The 27,684-nt window shown below is 39.1% G+C and overlaps 1 protein-coding gene and 1 long non-coding RNA gene across 8 annotated transcripts in view; one reads left to right on the top strand and one right to left on the bottom strand.

Annotated features, from left to right (window-relative positions):
* Positions 1–669: 669 nt before the first annotated feature.
* Positions 670–27,684, top strand: part of LOC137192495 (LIM and senescent cell antigen-like-containing domain protein 1) — a 32,745-nt gene continuing 5,730 nt past the window's right edge. Inside the window, exons 1-7 of one of the 7 annotated variants that reach the window (XM_067603242.1) lie at positions 16,611–17,069; positions 21,964–22,123; positions 23,530–23,596; positions 23,715–23,835; positions 24,261–24,410; positions 26,309–26,459; positions 26,954–27,046. In XM_067603242.1, the coding sequence (XP_067459343.1) occupies positions 16,858–17,069; positions 21,964–22,123; positions 23,530–23,596; positions 23,715–23,835; positions 24,261–24,410; positions 26,309–26,459; positions 26,954–27,046 (954 nt within the window). In that variant the 5' untranslated portion in view covers positions 16,611–16,857. Of the gene's footprint in view, positions 829–6,424; positions 6,528–10,309; positions 10,521–16,610; positions 17,070–21,963; positions 22,124–23,529; positions 23,597–23,714; positions 23,836–24,260; positions 24,411–26,308; positions 26,460–26,953; positions 27,047–27,684 lie in introns of those variants that run through there. The other 6 variants (XM_067603245.1, XM_067603246.1, XM_067603244.1 and 3 more) reach the window with 6 other exon arrangements.
* Positions 11,550–15,091, bottom strand: LOC137192497 (uncharacterized). The gene is made up of 2 exons (XR_010930578.1): positions 14,861–15,091; positions 11,550–14,369 (listed from the first exon to the last, which is right to left on the bottom strand). It is a non-coding gene; the product is annotated as an uncharacterized lncRNA (long non-coding RNA).

Below are 27,684 nucleotides of genomic sequence, written 5' to 3'. Positions count from 1 at the left end.
CTCTAGAGCTGAAATTATATCGATTAGTTGATTGACAGAACATTAATTATTTAAGTAAATTTTTAAGCAAAAATATCCCAAATCTACATGTATCAGCTTCTCAAATGTGTATATTTGCTAGTTTTCCCAGTTTTCCCAAAAATATGTTATATGTTAACACAGAGGTTGTCAAAGTGGGAAGTGGGCCTCACCGAAGGGGCTCAGTGAATGCAAGTGAAAAAATATTACATTAGTTGTTACATTAGCAATCAAACTAATTTAGATTAGAGGGGTGGAGGGAGGAGGCACCTTTTTCCAAGCTTTGTCCGAGGGGAGGCTCACAGTTTCAGACTTTAAAAACCCTATGTTAACATACAATATGTTAACTTGGGCTTCAGGGCAATAATTAGCATTTTTAACTGTTTTCTGACATTTTTAAACACTGAACAATCAGAATAATTGTTAGACCTGTTGATAAGGAAAATAATTGTTGGTTGCAGCTTTACAGTACTCCTATGATGGAATAATACTACCCTACCCTTCATTTTCTGTGTGCAGTTCAGTTAAAACAGAACTTTACATCACATGAGCTCAATATAAACCAAGACAATTAATTAATTCAGCAGAATAGTTTCACTTTGAAAGTCATAAGCGGAAGTGTGATGAGCCGTTGAGCGCGTGCTGACGGTTGGTGAGCAGAGGCGAGGCCCGTTTTTCGCCATAACTGCAACAAGCTACATCCGAGACTGTGTGAACATCTGGACATCTGCAATTGAAGACGGGGGGGAAAAATAAGTCTGGTTTGAGAGAAAGCGGAACGATGCTCGGCGTTACTGAAATGACAAACGGGTAAGTCAGAAGTTTGAAAGTATTTACTTAATGTAACATTTGCCCGAAAACTTCGGGAGTTGACAGTTTCTCGCTGGAAGAAAAAAAAAAAAAAAAAAAAAAAAAAGAAACGCAGCCCCGGTGTTACACCGTATTTGGTGACCCATCAGATTCTCTGACTAGCAGTGTTGGAAGAAGTGCTCAGATCCTAAAAGTACGGTATCAATATCACAGTGTAAAAACACTTAATTACAAGTAGAAGTCCTGCATCTAAAATCCTACTTAAGTAAAAGTATAGAAGTATTACCAGCTAAATATACTTAAAGTACTGATGGGTCACCAAATACGTTGTAACACCGGTATGTTCCACTCTCTCATGGGCTGGAAAAACTGTAATTTAGCTCTAAAAACAAACTCATGAAACTCTGCCAGTTTCGTTTTGCCTTATAAATATTAAAACCTAGCTTACGTGCATCGGAAAAAAGAGACTTTTGTAACAGAAAGGCACGTACACTACACATGAAGTGGTTAGCTTTAACATTTAATTTCTCTGTAGCTACAATCTCAACTTGGTCACTCAAGCTGCTCTCTAGCGCCCTCTATCATCAACTGATCAACTAACTAATGTGTTTCCAGAATTTAAGTACAGTACTTGAGTAAATGTACTTAGTTACTTTCCACCATTGTCCTACACTGTAAGAGCTATTATCAAAGCTTATAAAATCAATAATTCTCACAGTATGGTACATAAATGTATATGGTTAGGTTAGTTAAAGTAGGCAGCAGCACCAGCAAGTTGCAACAGTAATGATGCAACTGACAGCTAGCTGTTAGGTCTAGAGACCAAACTGCTGTCCTGCTGTGTCCGTGCTGTCTTTAAAGTTTGTAAATAGCCGTCTCATAAGCCTCGTTTCCACCAAAAGTTCCAGGTACATCAGACCCAGAGGAACTAATCTCAGGGACTAAACTTGGAACTTTAAAGTCCCTGTAGTGCAGTCCTGTTTGCGTTTCCACCGCATCTGAGGAACCAGGTACATCATGCAAATTAGACCCAATTTAAAATCGACGGCAGCACATGAGGAAACAACAACACAGATTTGTCCTGTTCTTTGTATTTACTGCTGCATGAGTTGGATGTAATGAATGAATGAAAAGGAGAAATGCAGAGGAGGAAATGAAACTGAAACTAAGAGCGTCTTTCTCCACATTATAACGTCTGTTGAGTGGTTTGTGGTTATTTATGTCTGCTTTAGAACCCTAACCGCTGTGAAAAAAAAAAGAAAATAACACTTTATTTCTCTCACTCACAGGCGTTGTTCTCTCTCCTCACTTGACAACCACTGTTCTCTCTCTCACAGACAACAATGCCTTACTTTACTTTACAACCTCCCCCCACCCCTGTCCTTAACTGGTCCTAAATCAATATGAGAGTACTTCCTTGTTTTATGAATGAAGTCACACACAAGTTGAAGCAGCCGCACTGTGTGTGCTTGACCAATCAGCAACGGTCATCCTTGCTTTTGGGGGATAAAACAATCTCCCTGGAACTTAATTCAGACCCTGGTCCCTCCGGTGGAAACGCAGGTAGAGAAACTGAGTTCCTCAAATAGTTCTTATGGTACCTGGGGAAAGTTCCTGCGGTTGAAACGCAGCCATGTTAGATCAAATTTTCAGATTGATGAACTGGAAGTTGAAGTTAAAGTTGAACATTGTAAAGTTGTTAAAGTTGGATTTGAGATTGAATTATTGTATTAGTGATCTGGTTTGTATTAGTGATTGTCAGATTTCTATCAATCCTTCACCTTAAGAAGGCGACTTTCGCATTTACATGACATTTCAAAGATCGGGTGGTTGTTTCCAAAAGCCAAGAATAATTAGGTTAATAATCTCCAGGGAGAGACAGAGACTCTATTGTGTATTTCCCTTATGAATAGATATCATCCCCTTTTGTCTAGACGTTAACAATAAAAGTCAATAGAAATGTGTTGAATCTGAAATTGTTTTTTAGGTGATGTTCCCTTTTCCCCATCTACTTCCTTCCATAATTATTTTGTTCTGTGTGTGTGTGTGTGTGTGCGCGTTGCTTTTGAGCTCGTTAGTTAGTCAATTAGAAAAAGCTATTTTGATGAATCCTAATGAGTCAGACTGAATTTCCATTTCTTTTCAACCTGTTCATTCACTTGAACAGCTGAATAAATTGGGTAAAGAGGAGGTGATTCAGAGGTCTGAAATCAACCACATTTTGATGAAGTGGTGTCAGTTCAACAAAAACTTGTCCGTACTCAAATAAATGCTGAAATCTACAGAAGTGTTACATTCTGCTCTGATAAAATGATGAAATTGAATCAAAGTAACGTGATAAAAATATAGTGAAATCTGTCTTTGTGTGTAAAAAGATGTTTAGTGTTTTTAGTTAACACTTGTAAGTTGATTTTAATCAGTTAATGTTTTTTAATTGACTTGATTTACTTCTCTCCCATGTTGGATTATAATGATGGTTTAGAGCCAATACCCCCATCATTTTAACCAAGACCAGTCCACACTGGAATCATTTCTGTAGTCACACATCTGACATATAACAAATACTCATAATGGGGAATCCTCCGTTGCATCAAAGCCCTGGCCGCAATCATTTCTTAATTTTTAATAAAAGGCCAGCATCATATTGACAAAAAGACAACGTGGTATATATGTGCTAAGGTCGAAATAGGGATGTTCCTCAATTTTCTGTAGATCAACCTCCTCCCTGCGCAGGAATGTCCACACAAACTCGCTGGACAGTAGTTATTGCTTACCAGACCACTTCCTGACCATCCGTTCCCTGAGGACTTCTATTCAGAGCGGTATTTTTTTCCACTGGTGTGAACCCTACTGTGTTCACTGCTGAGTTAATTATGGCCTGAGATGAATCTGGCTTTTATATAAAGCACTCTGGATACTAAAAGCTGTAAGAGGGCGAGTCTTTCTTAAGGCCCGAAGATTGCTGCATTCCCATCGCATTACATTTTTATCTGATTCCACACTATGTTGATACAACTAGAGCTTAGACGAATGCCCCAGTCTCCAGTGTGAACTTGTCCTTGTTTGGAAGAGCAGTGAAGTTGTGTAATGTAGGATTTGGACTCTGTGTGTAATAACTCAATGCATGTGGTGTGAGGAAGTGTGAAATGTTTATTTTAACTCATGCGTGATACTTCATTGAATGATTGACTTTTAACATGAGGGACAGTCGGTTTCTATTGTGGTTTCATTCGGGAATTTTAATCTTAGTGCTCTAGAAGCACAAAAAAATGTATCACATTCTTATCATTCATTTATTATAATTGTCATAATTATATCTAAAAAGGTCTCCGTCCATCTTTAGATAAAGTTTTTGAAGTTTAGTTAAAGATCCCCTCCAGACACATTTTAAATATTCTGCTTTGAATAATAATTTGTGTCTGATATGGTTTTTTTCCACAAAAGAGTTCAGTTACCTCGTTAATATCCATAAAATTACACCCCCCCCTTCTCCCTCATTGAAAAATCCAGAATATGCAAATATTTTTAATTTCTAAAGTTTAACTGCTGGACACAAGACGTCTCCTACTTCACTGAAAAGTCCATCCTCAGTGTATATATGAGCACTGGAGGCTTCAAGTTCCACAATACACTTGTGTTAGTTGCCTATTCGACCATGATTTGCTCCAAACTAGTTGTGATGTCACAAATCACGCTCTCAGGTACACATCTTAAACTCAGATTTAAGGTGAGCACAGAGAAACTTTACACTTTCAGCAGAGGAGTGTGAAAACAGCTTTCTCCTATCTGACTCTTCACATACATCATTCTGCACAGTGAAGCTCAAACATCCAACTGCAGGAACAAGAACACATTTTTGAGTGGAGGGGGACTTTAATGTTCGTTAACCTCAGTGGCATTACCACGGTGGCCTCACAGTATAGGCTTACTGTCTTACTGAAACACATTTATTACTAAGCAAACACAGCAAGTGTTGAGTTAGTATCAATTTGTATGTCAGCGTTAGCTTAGTGCAGCAAATAGAGCAGAAAACAGTGAGGCTGCTGAGAGACCAATAGTAGGAGTAATTATATATCAGGCAGAAGGAAGTACTGTCATATGTGTGGTTTGTATCACAAAGCTACAAACATAGATTTATATAGAGGTACTAATTTATTCTTACTAAATAGTAATACAAGATACTTAGACATTATTGTAAAATACTTGGCTTGACTTATTAGTCACATATATGACATACTTAGTGATAATATTGACCTACTGTGTCGAGCATGAGTAAAAGTAAATAAAGTCTGTACTGGTTGAACCCTTGATGTGTTGTTTTTCTGCAGTATTAGTTGTGGTCAAAGATGGCGCTTTGTAACCTGTGAAACTGCAGCAACGTTCACCTCAATTAGCCTCTAACAGCTAACAGCCAATAACACTGCAGTCATGTGTGTTCTTGTGTTTGCTCTGGTCCACACTGCTGTGAATAGAGGCCGTTGTGGTTCATATTTCTAGAAAGAGGTTCTGTCGTGTTGGCTATACGATGGCTGTAAGAAACACTGTTGTCACTGAGTTTATCTTTGTAGCATATTGTTAACAATATGTGTAGTGCAGAAACTAAAGATAACAGAAGCAAATATAGAAGAACAGGATGTGTAATGGTCTCATAAGGCTTACTTACAGCAGTTCCTCCATGGTTGTGTGTGTGTGTGTGTGTGTGCATGTGAACACATTAAAATATTTCAAGGTTATTAATTACATTACTCTTATTTCTCTCCCAGATGTTTGACCAGACAAACACAGTACCAGTCAAACGTTTGGACACATTTTCTCATTCAACACTTTTCAAGTGAATATGAAGGTGTGTCCAAACGTTTGACTGCTACTGTATCTCCACTGTGTTGTGGCAGGATTTTGCTCAACAGTTTGCAAAAGTTGCCCAACCCTTCCGGTTAACAGCAGAGAGTTTTAATCTTCATGTTGGCACACTCGCAAGCCTCCATGTCCTTTTATTAATAGAGCATCTCTCTATTCTGCAATATTTTGCATTCCTTTATTTATGTGTTGATAATACGAGTTTAGCACACATTCTTAATGCTGTGATCTCCACCGATACATTCTTTATGTCAGTATTTAAATAAGTTGTTGAAGTAAGGCAAAACAGAGAGAAGTCAGATGAGTTTTTTCCTACTGTAACTGCGATGAAATTGACTTTTGTCATGCCGTATATTTCAAGGCACACCCATTATTATGATTAATTAGCGTAACATGTCACGTGGTCAGTGGATTTAGCCTTTTACCCAGTCGATGGAGGCTAGAGAGTTTTTTTTATGAGGCACTGTTTGTGATAACCGCTTGATTATGCATTCAGTCTGGTCACTTAAGGCTCGCTGCACCTCCTTACGCTAGAAAGACCATCCTTTATCTTCATGAATCTTCCCCTCTCCTCCATCTCACCCTCCCTCCATCCTAACGTACAATCTGGGAGCCAACGACCTAAAGTGCACACACACATAAGACTTTCTCTCCCAAGTGGACGCAAACATTCACACCCATACACACACACACAGACACACACACACACACACACCACAGCAAACAGGAAATAAATGTGGTTATGCAGCCTGAGATAGTGGCAGAAGGAGTGTTTGCAGTGACAGCAAAAGGACTTTAGCAGCACCCGAAATATCCTCACTACAGTTTGACACAACACTTTGGTAAGATGTGTATATATTATCAATAATATGTTAATAACATTGTAATTACAGTGGCATTAGCAGCTAGACTCTGTTACTCACTTCATGCGGGATGTACAAGCCACATTATTGTGTTGTTGATAGAGCTGCTGGTCTAACACTACTGTATCTTTGCATATTGTATTGTGTATTTCTTCTACAAAGTTTGATGTCAGTGATATTTTTGCGTACATTTTTTTTGTTGTGGTTTAACATTAGGACTGTTTAGACACTTTTTTGTGTGCTTCCTCTTATTTATGTGAGTGATTGCAAGATTTCATCATACGGACTTGCAACAGCGTAGAATGTAGCCTTTCGTTTTTTTACTCTGTACCTGATGAAAAGCCTTTTTCTAAATGTAACTGTAAGTGCTGCTGAGAAGCAGAAATCACCTTACTGGACTCAGCACCTGGAAAAGGAATATGCAGTGATGCCAAGATCCCCATTATTTTAATTTAATGATATTTATTTGATGTTTATTTGTATGGGAATAGCATGAACTTATGCCAGATACCACAGCATTTATAGCCTAAGTTAGTTTGCAATGCCTGTCCCTAGATGAGCTTTTAAAATACATTAACAGTTCCTATGGAAAATGGGGTCATTGCAGCAGAGAAACAGTTAAAAGATACATCAGTAGATAAAAAAATACTTCTTAACTCACTCAACTTTGTTGTGACATTTTTGAAAATTCAAGTGAAGTTGCTGATTGAAGGTGTCCAACAAATAGTAACTCCACAGTCAACTGAAACATTATATGACAAACATTTTAATCATCCTTTGGAAAAGCTGGTTTAACTCAATGACGTTACAGATAATAGTTAATAGAGTAGCTGTTATACCGCTGTTGTCCACACGGTGGCAGTGTGTTCATTTGGTTCAGAGGTTGTTTTGGGACACGCAAGGCTCACAAGGAATCTGTTTCAGCGGGATAGGAGTGTGATGATGAGGATGCATCAGTGTGAGTGTTTTTTAACCAAACAGTTATCTCAGCACATTTATTCCAGCACAAAACCTTGGCTCCATTTAACTTCAATCCAAAACAGTGGTGTGTTCATGGTGCCATCATCACTTGCAGTCTGTCAGTTAAGACAGATTGATATACTGTGATGTTACTTATATTAGCCATAAAGATCTAGATGTTAATTAGTAAGACAAATTCTAAAATTAAATTGTGAAGAAAGTAAACTGAAGATGGACTGAATTGGAAGAAACTCGAACAGGCATTCATGACATACACGTCAGCCTTCTGCTGCTGTAACCCAGTTGTAACTTCTTCAGGATGTGACGCTGACATTGAAGTTCAACATTCACATTCTACGCTTGCGTGTGTCTGTGTCTGTCTGTGTGTGTGTGTGTGTGTGTGTGTGTGTGTCTGTGTGTGTGTGTGTGTGTGTGTGTGTGTGTGTGTGTGTGTGTGTGTGTGTGTGTGTGTGTGTCTGTCTGTGTGTGTGTGTGTGTGTGTGTGTGTGTAGTAGTCAAACCCATGTGGAATGCTGAACAGGTCAAGGCAAGCTGCTGAAGTTGAATCTACATGGTTCATAGGACGTCAACTTGTCTTTATATGGGAGACATGATTTCTGTCAGCTGTTTAACACCAATTTTCACATCTTTTAAAATATCTATAAAATATCTATATTGACAGGTACAGACTGACTGAATGGCACACAGAGAATAAAAACAATCCACTTAAAGAAGAAAGAATTGTAGCACCCTTGGTTATAGTGATAGTTGGAAATGGTCAGTGGTAACATGAAGTGTTTTGTAGTAAATGCAGTCAAACACGAGCATTAATCTAACATTAATCAGAATTGTTTTGTACTCAACTACAGTTTTGCAGTTTATATCTGTTTCTTCTTTAGCTACATGTTGACTTTGATTGTTTTGCTCCACGAACCCGCGACCAATCCCGTCCCTGCTTTGGCGACATCATGGCCTCTTGTTTTTAATTAAACATATCCGAGAGGCAACTTTCAGCTCGGTCTGTTGTGTTGGAGAGGATCTCTTGTTCCCACATAACATTGTAATGAATTATTCATAGATTGACATTTTCTCCTTTCTCAATAGCTTGTTGTGTCTGCTGGGAAATGATCTGACAGTTTACAACAGAGGAGCTCAAGTCTAATTGAAGAGCAGTGTATGACTGAAACTGAGATATTGTTTCATAAAGGGTGACTTTGTTCCATATTATGCAACTTAACTCGGCCTGTATTTTCCCACCCTTCCAAACAAGCTGCTGTTTAGATTAAAATGTTGATTGCATCCCTGTGCACGTAGCATAAAAACCTGCAGAGTTGCTTATTTACTGTGTGCGTTACTATGTCTGACCTGGAGGAGACTGCTTTCTGGCTGACTAACCATGCGTTAAATCAAAGTTATACTGTAAAGAGCTTGAAACTGTGTGTTAGAAATGTTCTTTTAATGACGTACAGACATGCTGGTACAATTAATACTTCAGTAGGGTGATTTTAGCCAATATTAGCTTATCATAGATACATCGGGAATGGCACATGGCATTTATATGTGTATTTAACCCTTATTTTTCTTAATCAATGTTTGATATATGTTTGTTGTATTGGTGTTTATTCAGAATTGTTATTCATAATAATTAGGGATGTAGATATTGTGGAGAGCCGGGGCTAACATTAGCTGGGAGGGAAGCACAGCCAGCTAGCCTCCCAGCTAATGTTAGCCCCGGCTCTCCATGTGGATCCAAGTGGGAAGAAGGTCTGACGGGCAGCCCAGTGAAGTGGAGCCTGCGGAGGAGGCACCAGGACCGTCAGGGTGACACAGTCCATTGAGAGAAGCACAGTCAGGCGGCGGAGGGGAAGGAGACATATCGGCCTCTCATAATCAGCAGCATACCGGCCGATTCCGATGATGTGCCGATAATATTGTGCATCCCTAATAATAATTTCTAGTGAATTCTCTATTTACTATTAAACATTACACATTACCCAAATATTACTACTACTGCTACGACTGATGCAGCTACTACTGCTATTACTACTTTGTAAATGCTATTGCTACTGCTACTTCTGCTACTATCTCTGTCATTATTGATTATAAATTTTATGGTTTAACTTTTAAATATCCTTCCCAAGTACATCTTTGTCACAACAGTTTAATAACCAAAATTGAGGGATCCTTGCCAAACATTTTATGTAAATTTATTTAAAAATGTATTGGCCGATGTAGCATTGTCGTTTTTTGGTGTTTAACATTTTCAGCTTATAACATCCATGAATACTGACCTCAGTTTCCCTTTTTGAAGTGATTTCTGCATCTCTATCCAATACACACATAACTATTTATCAGGTGCAAACAGCCTGTGTGTATATTCATATCTACAGTCTATCTTTGTATGAAAAGGCGAAACCGCTTGTTTTCTCTTCCTTTTTCCTCTTTGTTTTTTGTACTCTCTCTATTGTCTGTCTTGGGCTTTTTTTTTTTTTTTTTCAAACAGAAAAGGAATGAGCCATTGAGAAGTAGGAGGCAAATAGAGCCAGCGGAGGCTAAAGGCCAGAGAGGGCAATCCCTCTCTCCTTGCTCTCTCTGTCTCTTTCTCCTTTTCACTGAGGCATTCCCCTCTCTACCTGCTGCAGGAGGGGGGGAGGAGGAGAAAGTAGTTGATAGGTGTGCAGGCCGCGAAACCACACCTCTGTTATATGTCCTTCCTCAACAGCAGTGTGCCCTGGAGGTGTGTCAGAGAAAGAGAGAGAGAGAGGAAACTGGAGCGACAGAAGATATTTTTATTTAAATTGAACATTAACCGGCGTGCTTTCTTTGGCGTATTCTTATTTCTACGGAGTGTTCTTCGGCAGACAAGGAGTAGGAAGGAAGGAAGGAAGGGAGGGAGAGAAGTTGAAGGGAGATGAACTCTTTGAGGCTGAAGGAGTTGTCAAACTCAGACTTGTACAGACGAAGACAGGAGAGACCAGACAGCTATGGAAGTCTTGCTAGGGACAGCCTCAGGTGAGTCTACCTTGTGAAGCGTTCTGTCAAATGTCAAATCTTTGATGAGAATGCATTTAAGAAGTGCTGATTCAACCGTATGATGACCTTTGGTGTTTCACTCGCATATATATGGTGTTGCTGATATTCTGCCCACCACCTCTACATAAATCATTCTCAATTTGTACCCGCCAGTATACACTTTTTAACTTCTATGCAGTACAAGAGAACAGCTCTCAGGTGCTGCCCTTTTGGTTTTCTATAGCAGCTTATGTACATAAAACTTCATGGTGCGATAAGGAACCGTTAAAAAATGATGGAATTAACAATAACCATACTGAGCTCATAAAATTTGCCAATTATTCCTGCTTGTCAGACTGTCCAGCATCCTCTTATGCTGTATAAGAAACTATAGTCATTTCTATTGGGTCTTTGCTAAAATGCCACGTCTGATGACCTTTAAAATCCTGCGCTGTGTCACATTTCTTCACAGATTGTTTGTGGAGGTGTTTGGCCAGCTAACAGATGATTCCTTTCTCAATTTCCACCGTTTTTCATAAGTTTTTAGAGTAATAGATTTTTCTTGTTATGTTTGGCCAACTATTCAAAGTGGGCTTAAACTTGTGTCATGAATGTGATGTTGTAATTCAGCTTTTTTCATGTGGTGTCTTTTGGCTTGATTTGATTATGATTAGCTGGTTATGTGCTTGGTTAACATTAGCGGGCGCTTATCAAAATTGTTGTGTATCTTGTAAGAAATCAGAGTGGGTTTGTTTGTCTCAGTATCATTACTACAAAAGCTTTGAAGAAAAGTGCTTGTCTGTGTGTAGCGTATTGACAGGGATAGATAAGGTGAGATTTGGAGTATTTGTTCAGTATAATACTGCAGCTGAGGCTGAATTCCTCTGTTGTGTGACCAACAGCGATAGGACATGGATAATACGTGCAGATTTTGCAATAGTGGTTTCACAATACATTGACATTAGTCAGTTTTGAATGTTCCTTTCCCGTCTTTTACAACCATCCCCCTCTTCTAATCACTTCACAACCTGACGTGATTAGAGGAATGTAGTAATGTGAGGAATGTAGACAGAAAGAGGGAGCTCTCTCTTCAGAAGTGTCCCCAGTCAAACTGAACACACTGCTTTGTAGCCTCTCCTATTCCCATGCAAGAAAAAAAAAACAAAAAAACACTTGTTGTCAGATAAGTTCGTCATGCAGGTTAGATGTTTAACTGTACCTGTTGGCACCTATCCCAAGCACAGTATTTGTACTATTCATTAACATTAAAGCAGTTAGAGAGGAGATCATATCATACTGTGCAGAGTCTCTGTAGTGATTGAACAAGGTAAATGTATTGTCACAAACTATTTGAGAAATATAGCTTACCTGCAGTAAGTATAGATGCTAGTATACATACAGTGCTGGTGGATTAATGGTTGTTAAAGTCACATCTGATTCTGCATTATTTTCACGAGTAGGGAGATCGTCCTCATCAACCCAAAGCACTTGTGTTTTCCTCTGAAGTTGCATCAACACACTTTGCACAAGCAGATGGAGCAGAAACAAATGCGTGTGAGAGAGGGGCAGAGCAGTAACACAGTGAAAAAGGCTTTACAAAAATGAAAACAAAATGAGTCAGAATCAAGAAAGCCTCGCCAGCGCAGGTGAGGAAGAGAATATAAATTGAAAAAAAAGGATGGCTTTCTCTCGTGTGGACCCATTTCAGATTTAGCATGATGATAACAGTCAAAAGCACATTCTTTGCGAGCAATCTTCTGCCATAGGTGCATCACCGCAGGGTGAAATGTCAGTACAAATTATAGTAATGGCAAAGATATCAAAGCAAGGAAAACAAGCTGAAAAATCCTGCCTAAACAAAACTAGGTTCACAGAGCATCTGCTTTGCATTGTTGTAGGGATACATTAGGGGTGTAATATACCTATTGTCATAACTGTAAATGAACCAGGTTGCCCCTAATCACTAGTTTAATGTGTAACAAAGGTGTGTTGCTAAAGCAAACTGATAAAAAATACTGCCTGAGAGTAATGAAAAAGAACATATAAAGTCTTACTACCATCCGTTTGGCTCACTGTGTTCCAGGCTGTCCTGTAGAGTCAAGCGGACCTGTGATAGTACAGGTCAGAATGTGAGTCGGGAACAAAAAGTGCAAAACAAAGGAAATGTTAGTCATGAATTATGTTTGCACGGTCAGTGAATCAGTGTGTCACAGACTCTTGCATGTGTGTGTGTGTGTGTGTGTGTGTGTGTGTGTGTGTGTGTGTGTGTGTGCATGTATTTGCTGTTACTGTGCACATACTCGATGCCCTGCCAAAGGAAAAACGGCCCAAGCAACCCTGATGTCTGTGTTGCCACGGTTGCTGTTGACACTGTGTGTTTGTGCATATGGGGGTTTGTTAGCAGGGTATGTGATTCATTTCTTTGGCCTTAGTCTTGCAAAGGTCCGGCTGAGAGTCAGGACTGTTTCTGGAAAATGAGTCTGAGAAAATGTAGCCTCACACATCTGTTCTGAAGAATTGTTTCTGTGAAAAACATTTCTGGTAATGAAGTATTATGTCAGAATAATTATCAAAATGATACTGTAGTTATACTATGATCATTTTGGCCACAATAAGAACTTGTGTACAATGAATGACCGGGATACAAAGCTTTGTATTTTTTAATATCCAAACAGGTAGCGGTGGAAGAAAATTCAAGTAATTTGAAAAATGCAGAAAAAAATTACAAATATTAATTGGAAAATTCATCTTATCAATTGTATTCACTTATGTTGTTGAGGAAATAACATGACTCATCTAATGTTGAACCAAACCATAAATGTTGGGGTTGCAAAGGATGCCTTTCTTTAGCAATGAGTTGTTTTAAGTTTTGTAAAAAAATAAATAGATAAATAAAATAAAAAAAAAACATGAGCAGGGCTTGTCTTTGCAGATGGAAAATGTGAAAGACAAATACTTTTCTCTCTGTGTTATTGGGTGAAATATTTCTGACTGTAGTAGTCAAGCCCACATGGACCGTTAAAACTGAATAACTGCAGTAGGTTAAATGCACAAATCCCCTTCTGTTAGAAAATGAATGGCTTTAGCTTCATAATAGCAACACAGAGGTCAGTTCATATTCCCTACCTCGTTTTCCAAGTCTTTGGCACGGGTGACCTGACCTGTGACCTCTCCAGTGACCTTTAATGACCCCACAAAGAAGTTTTAAAATCCTATCATGCAGAGGGAACACACCGGAGACACTGTGTCGGCTGCTGACAGTTGCTGTAGCCATTTTTAAGCTCAGGTTGACATTCATAACGGCACTCAGATTCTCTCTCTATCTCGCTCTTTCTTCCTCCCTCTCTCTCTCTCTCTCTCTCTCTCTCTCTCTCTCTCTCTCTCTCTCTCTCTCTCTCTCTCAGGCACTGAAAACCTCTGCTCTTTAAGCTAAAATGTCTGGTTATTACTTAACCTGAATATTCAAACTATAACACTGAACAACAAAATAGTGTCACAAGCCTCTTTGCAGTGTTTATACTGGCCAGGGCTACTTTTGGCATATCCAAGACAAATGAGGAAAAGGCTCCTTCTGCCTTTAATATGATGTTGTGACCATCATGAAAAGCTAATTTCTGTGTAGTCTGCTCCCTTGTTTAGTGCTGCGCCACACAAATACTCAGAATATCTTTTTAAGAAATGAGAAATAAGTGCCTGCAAGGGTTGTTGAGACGAAGTCAGAAAAGGCAGGTTTTTATTCTGCAGAACAGAGGATGGGCAGTGACTCTGACGTTCTGACCTCAGTGGAAGCTGAACACATGAACCTTGACTGGGATGAATGACGACAGGGTCCTCAGAGGGATTGCACGGCTAAATGTCCAGAAGCAGAGGAGCGTAATGGTCAAGCCGTGGGGTTTTCAATCAGATATTTTTAAATGATGTGATATTCCACCCTCTCTTTGCCATGGTTGGCACTCTGGTCAGAAAATTCCCAATTAGGTCAAGTTACTGTGAAATTGTCCAGAACTGGAATAACAATACTGCAGACAGGAAACTACTCAACTATCACTAGGGAGTTCACTGTTGAAGCAGATACAGATATATACCTGATTGTCATGACTAAACGTGTATTGTAATTCTATTGTGTCTAAAATATAGGATATATATTTGAAATGTTCACTAATGTTAATTTGACAGAGTTTATTGTAGCTTAAATTATATATGCACAATGCACATTCCATCATTTTAGGGTGGAACACCCTAAAAAACCAAAAACAACATGGCACTGTAATCAGGAGGAAGGATTGCGTGCGTTTCCTGTTAAGCACCCACCCTCTGTCCATTGTACCCCAGTCACTCACCACTGGTTCCCAGTAGATTAGATTCCCTATAGAGCCCCAGCTAAGGAGAGGTGGCATTTTCTGCAGTCATTGTTCTGTTTTGGAAAGGCTCTGGAAGGTTTAGAGGTTGCCTGGTGAAATGTTTGTTTTGAAACCAAGTAGTTGCTCCCAAACTGGCAGTATGTGTTTAAAAAAAGCTGAATGTACGAACCGAATAAATTGCATGAAGTAATGCGTAGTAATGGAAGCGCCTTTCAGAAGAGGTAGAGTTGGCTCTTACTATGTATACAAACTCACAAAACAGCAGCTGCCAGCACCAAGTTTGGAGTTGAGGCTCCATTGGGTGTCTATTTGTAGAATGATGGAGTCATGTAGAGGACTGTTTTACTGAAGGGCTAGGAGACGTGTTTCAGTTGGGTCACGCACACATACGGGACTAGAACATTGTGGTGCTGACTCTTCACAGAGATATGTGTTCATTGTTCTTCCCTTTTCGATTTGCACGGTCAACACAGCTGCTGTTCTTAAATAGACAGTCAAACATGTTTGTCTCACTCGAGTGTATTTCCAGATCTGGCTTAATGTAGTTTTTGATGGTTTGGGAAGTGGTCATTAATTTGAGATGCGAGTTGAGTTTAAGCACATAAAGGGCTATCATTTACCCGTAGCAAACGCAAATGGGTTTATAGGAATGCCTATGCTCAGACCAATATAGGATTTCTCAGGACGATTATCATATTTTATGATTGTAGCTCCACATAACTCGAAATAGATGTTTTAAACTGATACTCAGGGTGTCCTCTGACTCACTTGGAGGACACGCGTACTGTGTTTCTATTATGTCCTGAGTTTGAATCCTGCTAGGGTCATAAATAAACAATCCATAAACAATCTCATGACATTGTTTACCAATGGGGGGGAGGTGGGGGATTAGGATGTATTTGGAAATTGGGGATGTTAAAGATTCCAATTCAGCCAGCCAACATCTGCATACTGTGGTCATGAAAGCCAATTTGCTTGTTAGCTTGTTATTTATTACAAATCAGTCATTTTGATCTCTGTCTACATGTCAAATTCTATGAGATTAAAGAGAAGAGACATTATGCTGGCAAATGAAAGCAGTAGTAAATAATAAGTTTCACTTTGGGTGTAGCTCCTAAAACATGTGTGATCCAACATACTGCATTATACCCATCCAGTATCTGTCCCTACGTATTGGTCTTAACCCAGCTGTTGCTTGACTTCTGGCTCCAGTGTGTTTATTCCACGATGTCAAACACAATGTGAAAACAACAGTAATTTGTTATCTGCTCCGTTGCTGTTGTATTTGCATCTCTGCTTTGCTATGCGACATTCCCACTTTGCGCAATACTGTGTTGGAAGCACATTGTTAAATCTCCCAGAGAGTTGAGAACTCCAGCTGTTGAACACAAACACAGTCACGCAAATTTATGTCATGGGTAGATATGAGATATAGGCTGTAGAATAATAGGGAAAAAAAACTACACTTAAGGATTGTGTGTGTGTTTATGTGTGTGTGTTTACTTGGTTTGTGTGTGTGTGTGTTGGTGCCATGGCACATTGACCTCTGCCCGGACAGGCGTCAGGGTGGGCTCTTTAATTTCAGTAACGTACCCAAGAATAGACAGCAAGTGTGACAGGAGGGGAGACAGAGTGTGTGTGTGTGTATGTGTGTGAGAGAAAAAAGAGAAAGATGTAATGTGGGAAAGAGAAGAGAAAGAGGGAGTGTATCCTAGAGAGAGGGTGTGTGCGTGTGTGTGTGTGTTTCCATGTGTGAGAGAGAACGAGAGAGGGAGAGTACTCCCAGCACAGTCTGATCAGTGTTTCGGTCTCTCTCTCGCTATGTGGATTACAGCTCCCACTACTTACTGGATTCTCATCACTGGAAACTAACATTGAACCAGCACAGAGGATTTTTTATTAGAGTGTTTGGATATTTGACTTTTATATAGGTTTTATATAGGTGGACTTTTGCAATTAATTCGGCCCTGTTGTAGATGAGTGCCAAGATGAACGGTCGTGCTCTGCCACCATCGATACCTGAGGATGGAGAAGCCCCCGACCACTTTCATCACGGGGAGATGAATGGTTATCACCAGAGGCTTCAGGGTGGTGATGGGGGAGAGGCCGAGGTCCCGGTCTCCAAGTCCCAGAGGCGGAAGAGCGATGTCAAAGTCTATAAGGAGTTTTGTGATTTTTATGCTCGCTTGTAAGTCCACAGTTTAGAGGACAAGAAAAAAAAGCACTGTGGTTATGTGATGATGATGAGACTTACCTTCAAAGCAAAGTTGCTCCTTAAATCACACCTATTATTATTATTATTATTATTACTTTTATGTTTGAGATGTCTCACCAAAAAAATCTTATCAGTGTGGTGTGAAAAGATTTTACTCTGCTAAAACCTGGAGTGGAACCGGCCTCATCCTCTTTCAACGAGCTGCTAAGTATTGAGTTAGTGTGGATTTATGTGTGTAGATGTATCATGACATGATGGTTTAAAGTGTCGTTTCAGATGATTCTCAGGAACGCACCTCCACTTTCAATTGTCATCATCCTACAAAAACCCATAGTCATTAAAACCTAACGGCAGAATCTCTGTGGGAGTGTCATAGACCAGGACGAAGGTTTCGGGTTGATTTTGCTCTGAGCTTACCGTAGTGTTACAGAATGTGAAGAATTCTGATATTCTAGTAGTTTGGGTTTTACCAGCCAGTTTGATTTGCTTAAGCCGCCTTAGGTGCCATGTTTGTACAAGGATAGCTCCGAGCTCTACAGGAAGGAGCACACAGGAAGGTCTATTTTTGTGCCAAAGGGGTTGTTATGCAAAGTAGAATATGCCAACTGGTATTCCAAGTATGTGCGCATGAGGGACAGGAAGGCTAAATATACATGCTGTATTTCTGACTGATCTGGCTTCATCGTAGACATAGGGTCACCAACAGGTTTGTGAAGGGACATTTTCAAGTGTGAAGTTTTTTTGGCTCAGTGTTATCAGATGCTGGAGACAGATAATCTAAATTTGGGTGAAGGGCGTAAAACTCAGGTGGTACAAGCAAGTGGCAGACGTCACTGGTGGCTGATGAGAGTCCCGTCAGTCATGGAAACATTACAATTATTTACGACGGTGGTAGAAAGCACACCACGGACAGATTTTACATTTAGTCTTTGGGAAGTGTTTATATTCGTATCTATAGACTGTTCCATATGGCTTGGATCAATACAAATTTGGACCATGTGGACAGTACAAGTTATACGCAAAGTGGGGATTGGAGCTTCAACTTGTACGTTGAAGAAAACAGAAATATACAGTGGTGTTGGAGGTGGTAACAACTTTAAGATGCTTCAAGTGACAGAGCTGGTTGAAATAGTTGACAGTGATCTGATAAGACAGTAATGTTAAAAAATCATCTGTGCTCAGTAAAGACACTGAATATCACTGTCAGCAATGTATGAATCTCTGTTTTCTATAATATTGTCATAAAGTGTTGAAAATATTTTAAAAATGGTATAGGAAGTCATTGTTATTGACGGATTATTTAACTGCCCATATAGTTAGGGACCTGCTGGCATGTACAGAACATTGAGAGAAGAACAGGAGACAAGAGGAGACCAGAGGAGGGAGGGTGGAGGGAACAGAAGGTATTCATAACAGAGGAGATAGTCTGGATCCTTTCGCTTTGCTGACAACCAGCCTCCATTTATAGTCACAGACCAACATGGTTTTGTTAACAGGGAGGAAGGAGAATCATATCTGGGTTTTTTTTTTTAAGAAACCTTTCCTCCCCAACCTACTTTTATCTGGTTTCAATACCTGTTTTTGCTGCTGAACATATTTCTCATATTAAATATATAATATGATATATTTGGATATTTCATACTAAGTACATGAACACAAACATTAAAACTGATGTTGAACCCAAGAATGATAACAGATGTCTGTGTTGTAGTGATGTGTGTGTGTGTGTGTGAATATGAGTTTGTGCATATTTTATGGCTTGCTTTTATTGTTTTACCATATGTACAGTACCAGTCAAAAGTTTGGACACCTGGCACCTCTGACCAAATTAATTTCCCCTTTTGGATAATAAAATAAAATTTTATTAAATTTAATCTTAAGTACATTTTTCTTGAAATGTACAACGTACCTCAGCAGATGTTTGATCCACCATAAATAATGGTACGGTAAGGTAGTTAATGCGATTAGTTTAAAAAAATTGTACCAAGTCGACCATAAACAAAAGGCACCGTTACCAAAGTCAGTTAAGGTCGCATGTTGTTGGGGAAGCCTGGATGATGCACGGGGAAAAAAAGCTTTTTGCGCCCATTGCTGCACCCAGCAGCCAGCCTGATAGCATTACTTCTGCCTTACCACAACTGGCAGCTGTTGGGTAGCTGATGAAGCTGATGCCATTGTTATAATACTAACACCTCCTCCAGATTAATTGATCTGTCTACACTTCTGTCCGCAACCTTTTAAGGACAAGAGTACAGTTACCAGCAACAAAGACTGGGAGAACTGGCCACCACATTTAGTTTAATGAAGAAAAACTATTTTGTTTTAGTCTTACAACTGCTTTTAGGCTTGTCTCTAACTCATGCAGGGTGCTAGAGGCAGATAGGAGGGTGGAAATGCCTAACAGATGTATCACTTCCTCCCTCAAATCCTTTGGACAGGGCAGGGCTGTCAGAGTGTGTGATATCAGTTCAGACTATGTATATAGAACAATATGTATTTGAAAAGTTTGTGAGGAGCGGACCCAGAAGGAAGTCGTGCTTATTGCTGCATTTTGTTTCAGCGTAGTCAGTACATTTGAAAGGGCGTGCCAGCTACCTGTTTTTATAGTGCGGGTTCGTGAAGACATTTGGTAAATGTGTATTTTTAAAAATGACAAGCAGTTTAGAGTAAAGACCTAGAATTGAGAGGTGATGAGCAGTGTGTCTGGGAGTTTTTGGAATTCTGTTTAATTCCAAAGTTGATCTAATTAAGTTAATATGACCAGATGGCATCACTCCATGTGTGCGTGCGCGCGTGTGTGTGTGTGTGTGTGTGTGTGTGTGTTGCCTAGATACACTTTGGTATTCTGACCTTTTTCAACAAAGCAGATAACCAGGTGGTTCCACCATCATTCTCACTTCCTTTTTCTTTTTCTCTTTTTACATGTTTACTTCCAGTCTGCCTCAGGTATTAAGTTGTTAATTGTGTGCATCCGCGTTGATACATTTGCTATTGATTAGCTAGTATGTTGTTGTTTTGTACACTGGCTGCTTATGACTGGTTTGGAACAGCTTGATAACTGTGTTTTTGAATCATGATAGGATCATCATGGATTTAGTCCAAGGTTCAGCCTAGGCATAAATCTGTAACAGAAGTAGGGTTTGGTGATATGACAACATACTGTATATCATGAGATGATAGAGCATTGTCCACTGAATCATGTTCTGCAGTATCACAGTCATCCATAACACCCATCTCTAAATAGGACAAGAAGTCACACTCTTCTGCTCAAGTTTGCTATGAGATTAAAGTCTAAAAAAACGTTAATTTGAGAATTAATTTAGATACAAACCAGACCAGTCAGCCGACTGTGAGCAGTGTTTAGATGACAGCGTGACTTCTATCAAAACCCCAGACCTTGTCAACAACTATAAAAACTATGTGCTGTAAATATAAACTGACGTACGCTTCACCAACTGCGTGGCACAGAGATCGTTTTCAGTTTCCAGATCATTTGCAGTGTTTGTCAGTCTGAAAATCAAAAGCAAACACAGATGGCTTGTGTGTGTGGTGTTGATCGGATGTATGAAGGGTTTGTGCACGAGTATGTGAAGTGCAGGAGAGAAATGTCAATCAGATTTTTTTTTACTGACTACCAATTTAAGTTAATTTAAAGTTTATGTAACTTTAATTTTTTAACATCTATTGCTGTGATGGTGAGCAGAAAAAACAGAACATGAAGCACTGTGGCAGGTTTTTAGGGTGTGCCACTTTTCGTGCTGTAGTATCTGGCACCAGTGTGTCCAGTGTGAGAAAATATTAGTCTGGAGCCCTGCCCCGTTGATATATTACGGTCGTTTTGTGCAAAGTGCAGTAACAATACTGATTGTTTAATAAAATGGCAGTATTGGCTTCATATTTCATTCTAACTTCACATGTCATTACCAGGGTTTGTTCTTAAAACAGTCATCGGTCAATGTCGGACTGATGTTTTTGGCAGGGTGTCACAGCATATTCACCCATATCTGTACATTTACATACACACATCACCGACAGATACACTGCTAATACAGACTTCAGTGCAGTTGAACTTTCCCTCAAAAGATAACATGTAGGTTTCCCGTCTCATTCATCCCCACACCCACACGAGCAGAGCCAAAATAAACACGTGTGTGTATCCTTGCATTAGGTTGATAACCTCTTACATCACATTTTCCCCGCTCTGCTTGTCCTTTCTCTTTGTGCTGAGTGGATCTTCCAGCTGTTTTCATAACAGCAGAAACACATGATAGATGTTAAACCATTGGTGTTAGGAGTGTCCTGACTTGACCCAGGTTAACGCTTTGCCCAGTCGTTTTCACAGTCCGTTTTTTGTCATTTAAGAAAAATGACACATAGAAACAAATTCAACATGAAACCTAAACATGATCAACCAATGCATGGTCACATTCAAATCCCAAACATTAAGTTTTAATTAAATTAGAAATAAGAAATAGCAAATTATGGAGTTATTATCTTACGTCTTATGACTTGACAGTTAAATATTTAGAAAACACTGCTATGAAACATCTGTGCTCCTAAAATAATCAGCAAAAAATGTTAAGTTTATTGATAAGATAAGTTTATCTGCCAGAAACATTTCAAGTTTAACAATGGTTCTCAGTTAAATATGCCTCTCAATGCATACTGTTGAACACGCTGTATTATAAGTTTATGGCACAGTTTCTAAATGAGAGCAAATGAAAATAATAAAGATACAAATGTATTGTAATATGAATAGAATGAATATATATTATTATATTGTTGTGTTGATGGTTAGATGTCCTTGAGTGTTTTAACTTTGCAAGTCCACTCCGATCCTGATTATGATTTTTTTTTTTCTTCCCAGCAACATGGCCAACGCTCTGGCCAATGCCATGTGTGAGCGCTGCAAGAGTGGTTTTGCCCCGGCAGAGAAGATCGTGAACAGTAACGGGGAACTTTACCATGAGCAGTGCTTTGTGTGCGCCCAGTGTTTCCAGCAGTTCCCAGAGGGACTCTTCTATGAGGTAACACGTCGTCCTCACTGCTACTTTTCCAATATACCTTTCATCATCCATCATTTAAAAGATGATGCAGTCACTGACAGATTTAAGCACACCTGGAAGGCAATGTATTACATTAAACAAGGTATTGCAAATGATCTGGACTTTATATAGACATTATGTATAAAAAAAAAAAAAAGACAAATTGCTTTGATGGGTCTAAACATGTTCTTATAACACTGTAGCATGCAGCTGCTCTCTGCACTGCTCATACACACTTGCTGCAGGCCCTGCAGTAAAGTTACATTTACACTCTGATCCAAATACACAGTTAACATTAAAGCATGTGTTGACAGATCAGTACGTTCAGATCCGTGTGGATCTCTTGCCTGAAACACATTTAAACCACCGTTGAGTGCAAATGGAGGGTTTCTTGTTCATGCACATCCCTCGGACATGTTGAGGTAAATAAAGAGGGGTGAGCACAACGTTAATGCAGTATTGAATTATCAGGAGCTCACTTCCAGTAAGCTGTTTACTTACCAGCCCTGACACAAGGCCAGATGTCTCTCCGGCTGGCCCCAGAGAACCTGATGCTCTTCTGTTTGTCAGTCTATCAAAGACAAAGTGTCTCTAAAGCTCCGATCGATGTAAACATCAAAGCCGAGGGCGTTAGTGTACACTAACCTTTGATTCCCTGTAGATAATTCTACCTGCCATAAATAAACAGTCAAGAGAATATCGGCCCTCCCTCTGTGTGTTTGAGCTGTAATAGCCTGCTAACACGAGAGAAAAATAAATACAAAGTCAGTATTTTAATCCACACTAGATTAGGGCCTCAATAGCTATAATTCACTTGGTTTATGTGTGTTTGGTTGACGTTGCTGATGATCAATGATTAACTTGTAAATATTGAGGCTTTAGAAAGCTCTGCACAATGGAATCAGATACATTAGAGTGATAATAAAATGGTTATTTCAGAATCATTGGCTAGCAATCTAAAGGGATGAATCCATAAATAAAGTTATGTAAAGAATTTACATAAAATTAAAATGCACACCAAGAATTATTTACAATATTTTTTGTAGATTGTAAAAAGGCAGGTTTGGATGTCCTCAATACATGTATTGTGAAGTCATGGAGCACTGAAAGCTGTTTGAAACTCTACTAGTTCATCAGTCAGTGATGCTGAATGATGTTTTGCAGCTGTCGTCATCATTGGATAACAAAGACGCATTGATGCTGCCATTTCTGATCAACACACCATAGTCTTCTATTAGGAAGAATATTAGAAAGAGAGGTTGTGTGTGTATATTCTTTTGGGAATATAATGTTAATTAATGTAATTGTAGTTATAGTATGTAAATGTACATCTGTATACTGTGCTAATGTATGCTAATTGTGTACAAATTGTTTTAATTCTGTTACAGTTTGAAGGCAGGAAATACTGTGAACATGACTTCCAGATGCTGTTCGCTCCCTGCTGCCACCAGTGCGGTAAGTGTACGAACTGCCGCGAAAGAAAAATAGTTTGTGCCTTCTCGACCGTAAACATCTATGTAACTGTTTTGCTCATGAACAAGCGTCTAATCGTAATCATCTGTTCTTCTCTCAGGTGAGTTCATCATTGGCCGCGTGATCAAGGCCATGAACAACAGTTGGCATCCAGAGTGTTTCTGCTGTGACATCTGCCAGGCCGTGCTCGCCGACGTTGGATTTGTTAAGAATGCTGGAAGGTCAGTTTTAGAAATAGTTATCACATCAGTAGATAGTTATCACATCAGTTAAAGTCTGTTTTTATGCAACGCTACTTGCAGACAGTTTCTGTCCTTGTGAAGAATTGCAATTTGTGTCAGTTGATGAGGACTTAAACAAAGTTTCTGCTGTTTTATGAACTCGGTGACTCTGGATTCATTGTATCACACAGGAAAAAATACAACCAAATGTTTTCGTATTCATTAAGCACGTGCCAAATCCCTTCCTGTTCTAGGGGAGATTTATTAGTTGACTGACCTTGCAACACATTAGATACCTCACTGATCCAACTTAGAAGATCAGTAAAGTTTCAAATCAAGTGTATCTCTGCCTCTCAGTGTTTTTTTTTTTTGTGTATAATTTCCATCTCTTATCTGTCCCTCTCTCTCTCTCTCTCTCCAACCAGGCACCTGTGTCGTCCATGCCACAACAGAGAGAAAGCTCGGGGCCTTGGCAAGTACATCTGTCAGAAGTGTCACGCCATTATTGACGAGCAGCCTCTTCTGTTCAAGAATGACCCCTATCACCCGGATCACTTCAACTGCAACAACTGCGGGTAAACATGCACAGACATAAACTTGGCCAGCTGTGCCAGTCTCGCAAATCATCCAGAGCGGGGAGGCAATGGGAGGGCCGGGTGATAGATAGAGGAAGCAAGCTGCGTCAGGTTGTGAATAGTCCTGAACAAACTCTGTGTTCACAGGTAGAGGTCTCTTTAATCCCACATCACACTTTATGTGTTATACAGTCATATTGCTGCCAAGTTTATGCACACTTTCATGCTCAGAAATATTCAGATGAAACATCCTGAATATCAAGTTTATTATAAGTATTTGTTGCTTTGATTCACTGATTTAATGCTCTTATTATAAATAAAACTTCTCAGATCCTACAAACATAGCACAGTCTATGCAAAATTGGATCAAATACAGCATATGCAGCACTTGCAAAATGATGGACTTGTCAGTGCTCTCTGGTGGACAAAGTGTGTAATGGCGACGCTGTTTTGGAATTATTTCAAAGGTCTAATCTAATAAAAACATAGCTATTAGATGCAATATCACAAATATTGCAGCATGGAAGCCTGTATGGGTGGGTCCGTACAGCACAGTCATGCACATACAGTGGTCTGACTCAGTCAAAGTGTCGCAACATCTCTTGATTGAGAAGGGTAAGGTCTGTAATTGCATTATCACATAACTTCAACCGCCCACTGCATTTTGTGGGTTTTTTAAAATCATTTTTCATTGTGTGAATGAATGAAATAGTTTTATTTTCATGTTCAGTCAATTATATGACCCATCCCTCATGGGATTATTCAGACACATGAACTAACAACAAACCCAACATTCCAGCATGGAAACCGACCATCATCTAACAGCACAATACATCAACATCATCCGAACATAAGCATAAACCACCCACAAATGATGCTCCAGGAGATATATTCCATAATGGAAAAACAACAAACATACAAACGCAGCTCCATAAGCACAAAACACAACACATAAATCCAAACAAAGCAAAACCTACATCTGCATCCATTAGTGTCAAACACTGTATATTTGATCCACTTCATAGACCAATAGTCTGCAATATATAGAGAATAGAGTCTGAGGAATTTATCTGTCATATGTTACTTTGCTCCTCCTATCCCATACTTTAGAAATATATTCAGAAAACTAAAACACATCATCAAATAGGTATTAAATTAAAGCTCCATCCTCAATTCCTATCAAATCTAAATCTGGATTGTGAACTTTTCTAAACAATATTTGCCATAAATCATGATATAAAGGACAGTAGAGCATGAAATGAATTTCGCTCTCCTCATTCAGCTGACAATATTCACAGATACTTTATCTTATATCACACCTCTCTATCTTCCAGTTTCACTATGTACTGGTAATATACTGCATCTTATCTCTAAGTGTTGTAGTAAGTGCTGTAAGATATGATATGATTGATATTAACATTAATCATTAATATATTTGTGCCAGCTTAAGCACTAATATTCTTGTGAGATTTGTTAATGATCCTGGGATCTCTCCATCAGTTACAAGTTGAGGCTGTTTTGGTGTGATTTACTATAGCTGACATCATATTATTACTAGATCTGATGTTTTTTTTTTTCAAATGTTCCTATTTTACATAAGCATACACTCACCGAACACTTTATTAGGAACACCTGTGCAATCTAATGCAATCCAATACAACCACTCTGCCATAAATTTTACTTTTACAAAGCTTATACATTGTCAGTTTTTGTTTACATTGTCAGAAAGGTGATAATTCTACTGCATTATTTTCTTCTTTTTTTATAACAAATACCTCTTTGTCATTTGCATCATCAACATTTGAATGAGTTTAATCGCCTTGTACATACATCAGTTTGTCTTACTTGATAAAAACAAAAGGTTATCTAGTGTTTACAATTTCCCTCCATCTCTGCAGCAAAGAGCTGACTGCTGATGCCAGGGAGCTGAAGGGGGAGCTCTACTGTCTGCCCTGCCATGACAAGATGGGTGTCCCCATCTGCGGTGCCTGCAGAAGACCCATCGAGGGCCGTGTGGTTAACGCCATGGGCAAGCAGTGGCATGTGGAGGTGCGATGTTAAACTGTATACCTTTTGAAAACAACTTCAGTTACCTTAAGCTTAGAAAACGCTAATTAAATGTCTGGATTCACATTTCCCTTTACTTTCAGATGTATTTACATTTTAAATGATTCATTGTCTATGTTCTGTTTGATTTTTACTGCCAGAAAGAGAAAAGTGACCTCTAATCCAAACATATTATCTCCAAGGTTCTCAGTATTTAGTTATTTATTCAAGAGTGTTTATGGCAATTGTTTTGTTTTCTGCGTTATTTTCTATTCATTCCCTACCGGTGAGAGTTCTTAAACATCTATCATGTGTATGACTCATACTTTTATCAATTTTATCTCCACAGTTGTGTTCAGTCGTCTCCACTCCTACATCATCCTTCCATTACATGCAATCTGTCTCTTTTATTATTTTTCTTTCTGGCGTCATTCCACCTCTCTTCTGTCTTTTCACATTTTATGGCCATTTTCTTGTCTTCCGTCCTCCACATGTAGCATCACGTGTGCACTGTGTGTGAGCGCCCGTTTCAGGGTCACCCGTTTTATGAGCGAAATGGTCGCGCCTATTGTGAGAGACACTTTGACATGGTGAGGGAATTAAGGATTGGCCCCCGACACTTGACTGCTGCCCCGTGTCTCACTCCTCCCTGCCTGGCCTCCATACAAGGGTTACACTAATATAGAGGTTAATCGTTGGTCTTTTATGAAGAAGCTCTCTGTCTGACCACCACTTTGGTCCAGAGCATGATGTTGATAACTGCTGGCCAGATTGTCTTAAACATTTGTCTTGATTATATTGTTCAACCAACTTGCAAATGAATTAGTTTTCCTAATTCAATCTTTATATGTATATTTCTCTCTTTGTTAGTATTTCTTATTAACTTGTTTCATGATGATAAATTATGAGGGAAGTATTATGATAAATTATAATACGTAATTCGGGCCAAATAATTAACTTTTACAAATTTTTACTTTGCAGTTTCCCACAGTCACCGAAAAAAAAAAAAAAACAGAAAAGGCATAAAATATGAGTAATGTGTTGATTTTGGCAGTAAAAGCCATGTGCTGACGTAGCAGCAAACAATTGTGGTTTAAATGGGTTGATAATGGTCTCTGGGGTCTTATTGTCTAATCATGTTTCATGCTCTTTCAGAGGCTTTTTATACGCTACAAGAGATCTGTTCTTTATCGTGGGTGTAGAAACATTGAATATTGGCAGGAATCAC

Source organism: Thunnus thynnus, chromosome 11, assembly GCF_963924715.1.
Source record: "Thunnus thynnus chromosome 11, fThuThy2.1, whole genome shotgun sequence".
In the NCBI taxonomy this organism is placed as follows: Eukaryota; Metazoa; Chordata; class Actinopteri; order Scombriformes; family Scombridae; genus Thunnus; species Thunnus thynnus.
The sequence above is the reverse complement of the archived record's forward strand: the minus strand, read 5'-3'. Positions and strand labels throughout refer to the sequence as shown.